Genomic DNA, 4,933 nt, shown 5'->3' with positions numbered 1-4,933 from the left:
AGCTTAAACGCTCTCGGCACGTATGGGTTATATGTTCATCAAATACTTTTGCTTTAAATCCCAGCCTCAGGCCTTTTTTAGAAATACTGCTTTGTTGGCAGAATCCATTAAGGGTCATTTACAGGATTTTGTATGGGGCGGTTTCCTGGACAGGGATTAGACTAGTCTTAAAATAAATGTAAGAGATGTCTAAACTGAAAACAACTTGCACTGACATATCTTAAAATACATCAATGTCCTTTGTTTTGACTCAAAATGCACAAAAGTAATGTTTTTAGTAAGGCATGTTTGTTAAAACTAGTTCTATTTTTTCTTAATTAAACCAAGGCCTAGTCCTGGTTTAAGATAATCCCTGTCCGGGCAACCTCCCCTATATGTTTTTGCTTAAGTACAGATTTTCATTTTGCACTTGACTTGCATATCAAACAGGATGTTAGAAACAGCACTGTAAAATAATGAACAATGTATTCATTCTTCTTTGTGGTGTGAAATTTAAAAGAAAACCATATTTAGAAATACTTTAATATACATCTTCATTTAAGAAATGGAGACTGAAGTCAAGATTTTTCATCTTAATACCATTTTAATTTGTGTTTGCCTAAACCTTCAGGGTTTACATTTACATTTGTTCCTATAGCAAACCCATTCATATAAAATGCCGCACAAATTAAAATAATAAAAGAGGTAGTACAAAGTTTCTATTCATTTCATTACTAAGCCAAGATTACATACTGTATGAATAGCTCAGATGCAAAACTCTCCAAGTCCATTATTAGTCAGTAACTGAAATGCCTTATTGCAAATGCTGCAGTAGTCATTTCAACCACGTATCAATGTGACTGCCACATTCAGGTTGTATTCAAGTCCAAGTACTAACAAGGGATACAAGTTTGAATGTGGCTCCATATTTCGAATATATTTGGTAAACCTCCACATGGCATTTAAAGGGTTTTGCCAACAAACTGCTTTTTCTGAATGGCCCGTTGCCAGGATTAAGCAGATTTTAAGCTAAACTGAACGTATAATATATGCCGAGCGCATTCGGTCAATGTCATGAATATCAGAGTTGGTGTTTAGCGGCTTTTGCATCTGAGCTCTTCATATACTAGCTTCAGTCTGAAACTTATTCATTTAGGTAGTGGCATTAGGCATTGGCACTGGCAAAGAAAGAAGTTGACCGCCTACTGTAAGTCAACTTTAGTAAACGGAATATCCTTGACTTGTTTAGGGAAGGAAACGTAAGCCGCACCATCAACATTAACCATCATCACTTCTCCATTCTTGGTCTCATCTTTCACAAGTGCAAGGAAGGCTTTGGCCACATCATCCGTCCTGTAAATACACAGGCAATGATGTAACTATACAAGAACCATACAAACAACAACTGCAGCACCAGTGAAGAATCCTTAAATAAACTTTTACATGTACAAGCTCATAAGTAACTATATTTTGAAACATTTCTGGATAAAGGTGTCTGCTCATGATTCAAACTTACTCTATAAAGCCGTACTGCTCTAGCAACTTCTCTGACACATTCTTCAAATGTATAAACCTTCCGACATGCTCTTCTGAACTAAACAATGTCAGGAGGCTTGTATTCACAAAACCTGGACACAGAGCGTTGATCCGCACCCCATAGTTGGAAAATGTGGAAACCATCTGTTGACACATGCAAAAACAACAAGATCTTTAAAATTTTATTTGCTAACATTTCTTAAAGATCCCAAAAATGCATTCACACAATTATTGTTCTCTGATATCTACATTCAAAAAATTATCCAGAAACCCTAGGATTTGTCTTTAAAATGAAATGGTCTGTTAGTACCTTATTTGAATAATAATGTTTAGCTCTGCTCTGATTGGCTGTTTCTCAGTGTGGCTTATGTCAGTAGCTCACATTAGTAAACAGACCTTATATGTTTCAGCATATAATCAACTTGTGGATGTTATTTGTTTATTGTTAGTTTATCGTTTCCAAAGAACATCGAAAGGTTGTGATTTGAGTTTTTTTTTGTGGCATTATTGAAATGTTAAACATTCGAAATATTGCAAAAATAGCAACCAATCATTGTAATTACTGGTGAGAGAAAGGTCAAAGACTTCCTCCAGCACAAATTCTTTTTAAGATGCTTATCTTTACCATTTAAAATACCTACAGACATTGCACGTGTGAATCCCACCACACTATGTTTAGTAGCTGTGTACATGGGCGCTGATGGCAGAGGACCCAGACCTGCAGCCGAAAAGCAAAGTTTCAATCAAAACATATTGGTATTTGAAAAATAGTTTGTGTGTTTTGTCTACTATGAGACTTTTAATCTCATGCCACTGTAGTCTTGCTTAAATATATTATTTTTTAATAAATACTGTAAATAGATTTTAACAGCATTGTTGCTCATTAAATTCCTTTAAATAAATAAAAATGTAAATACACTGTCAGACCTGCCATAGATGCAACATTGACAATGACTCCTCCATTTCCACCTTTATCCTTCTTCATATGTTCAAGAGCCAGATATGTTCCTTTGACCACTCCACCCTGTTATCACCACATTAACAAGAAAACATGTTTTATGCAGACACAAACATATACAAATAGACATACACACAGTAATATACCTCGTACCAAGTTTACGGCAATACATTTCTCCCAGTTATTTTCATTGATGATCCCCGCATTATTGCAAAGAATGTCTATGCGGCCAAATTTGTCCACAATTTTCTGAAAAACTCCTGTAAAGGAAAACATTTTAGAGAATATTCCCTTACTGTTTTTACAGTCTGTGTGATGATAAAACCTGGTAAACTATATTTGTACAGTTATTTAACAATATTTAATACATTACATATTAAACCTTTAAATTGCTCTTCTGATGTGACATCAGTAGTGTAAAATTCAGTCCTGTCTGAGCCATACTGCTTATTAAGTGTGACCTTCAACTCATTTCCAAGTGATTCATTCACATCAAGGATAGCAACCTGTAATCAAAATAAACTACAGTCATAATACAAAAAAGTACATCACCCATGTTTCAGTTTTGTAAATATTTTGAGTGTGTATATATATATGTATATATATATAGTCAATATACTTACTCAGAAAAGTATATATGAAGTTTATTTAACTTAAAAGTTAGGGATGAGCATATATGTATGTATTTATGTATGTATACAGGAACAGGAAAACAAACATGTTTAGGTTCTAGGCTGTACTGTTCCTCTTATTTAAACTTTAAACAGGCTGAACAGGCACCTCCCACAAAAAAGAACACCTAATAACAAATAACAATATGTATATATCTGCTGTGCATACTCAACCTATCAACTTTGTTTGTTTAAAACTCGTTTCTGATAAAAAAAAATTAAAAGATGTTCATGTTTACCTTTGCGCCGTTTTTAAGCAGTATTTCAACAAAGCTTCTGCCCAAACCCTGAGCTCCTCCGGTGACTACAGACACTTTATCTGTTAAATCCATCACCCGCATCAGTCTGTAAAATAAAACACACAGCAGCGTTTGAGCGCGCGCGCGCGTGTACACTCAATGCATCATTCACGCGTCGCGTCTGATATACAGTATGCGTCAAAATCAAGCTTAAACTTTAAATATTTCGTCTGTCTATATTTCTGAACGCTTGTTTTCGGTATCGTGTTTGTACAGACGTCGTCTTTGACTGTTTATGAGGCGTTACATGAAAGCACAATGCGCTTACAAAGTTTTAAATGAAACAAAACCGTCCGCAAATATACTGTGCATGACTTATCTCTGCAGTCACACAGTGTCAGATGAAAACGAACTTTTATCTTATGTTGATGTGCAACTCATGCATAAGTTATGTTTTTGTGCAATGCTCTTGCAAAGTTTTATATTAAACAAAACCGTCCGTAAATATACTGTGCATGACTTACCTCTGCAGTCACACAGGGTCAGATGACAACTAACTGTTATCAGATGTTGTTGAGCAAATTAGGCAAGGGTGAATGGGAGGAGTTATACACATAGGCTAACACTTTCATGTCTCAGGTGCTTTTTTAATTTAAACCCTTAGTTTTTAGCTTTTATGTAATATGAAGGTCGCATTCTTTCGAGCTACTTTTATATACTGACTAAATTGTATTGTTCTACTTTATCCCAAACATTAAATCTGAAATAGGCTAATAAAATAAAGGTAACAGTGTTATATCAGATAAATGTGTTATATTCGTGTTAGGTTTGACGTGCACATACATTGTCACTCATTTGTGCTTAGTGTCAAACACAAAGTTTAGAAAGTGTTATTTTTTTCCCAAGACGTGTGACATTTTGCATGTTGCGATTGTGTGTGCGTGTTGGTTTCCGAAACTGTAAGCAATTAAAAAACTGCATTATTTCTACAAAATCAAACAAACTCTCTCTCTCTCTGTTACTTCTAACAGTTTTTTCTTGTAACCCAGGGGATTTAGGGAGAATTTCCGCCCCCATCCCCAGCTTGCACCAGATGTCAAAAACATTCCTCCTTTCCAAAGCGCTCGGAGCTTCCGTCACGTCTGCCTTTGCTGAGCAACCTTGACCCGTGCTCTTCGTGAGTGCGAGGTAAAGGTACCTTTGGATTTTAATCGTTAAGTTTCTGGATGGGGCTCGAATAGCAGTTTGGGTCCGAAGAAGAGCTGTCACTCTGGATTACAAAAAGGAGGAGCGGGGTAAGCTGAGGCCAACTCAGAGCGACACCTGAGATGACGTCAGTAGGGAGAGCGGGAGATGTGATTGAACTATTATTGATAAGCCTGTAAAGTCAGATACTGAACGTGTCCTGAGTTTGTCACACCACAGAAAAAGGTGCTATTAACCATACAACCAAATTTGAATGATGAATTTGAATGAAAAAACACCAAGTAAATCAAATAAGTTCGTGGAAAATCAAACGGTAGGGGCGTGCCGGCTGTCAGCGCTGAAAC

The 4,933-nt window shown here is 36.1% G+C and overlaps 1 protein-coding gene across 2 annotated transcripts; it reads right to left on the bottom strand.

Moving 5' to 3' along the window:
* Positions 1 to 563: 563 nt before the first annotated feature.
* On the bottom strand, positions 564 to 3,958 carry LOC129424023 (15-hydroxyprostaglandin dehydrogenase [NAD(+)]). Of its 2 annotated transcripts, none has more exons than XM_055180567.2 (8): positions 3,908 to 3,958; positions 3,384 to 3,489; positions 2,856 to 2,979; positions 2,627 to 2,733; positions 2,443 to 2,539; positions 2,157 to 2,233; positions 1,496 to 1,659; positions 564 to 1,332 (listed from the first exon to the last, which is right to left on the bottom strand). In XM_055180567.2, the coding sequence occupies exons 2-8, from the start codon at positions 3,483 to 3,485 to the stop codon at positions 1,182 to 1,184; spliced, it is 822 nt and encodes a 273-aa protein (XP_055036542.1). In that variant the 5' UTR covers positions 3,486 to 3,489; positions 3,908 to 3,958; the 3' UTR covers positions 564 to 1,181. The 2 variants fall into 2 exon arrangements, with proteins under 2 accessions (XP_055036542.1, XP_073727246.1); XM_073871145.1 differs by lacking the exon at positions 3,908 to 3,958 and adding an exon at positions 3,765 to 3,784 and having other exon boundaries at positions 3,384 to 3,491.
* Between the last annotated feature and the right edge of the window lie 975 nt (positions 3,959 to 4,933).

Source organism: Misgurnus anguillicaudatus, chromosome 9 (genome assembly GCF_027580225.2).
Source record: "Misgurnus anguillicaudatus chromosome 9, ASM2758022v2, whole genome shotgun sequence".
NCBI lineage: Eukaryota > Metazoa > Chordata > Actinopteri > Cypriniformes > Cobitidae > Misgurnus > Misgurnus anguillicaudatus.
Note: the sequence above shows the minus strand (reverse complement) of the source record. Positions and strands in the feature narration are given on the sequence as shown.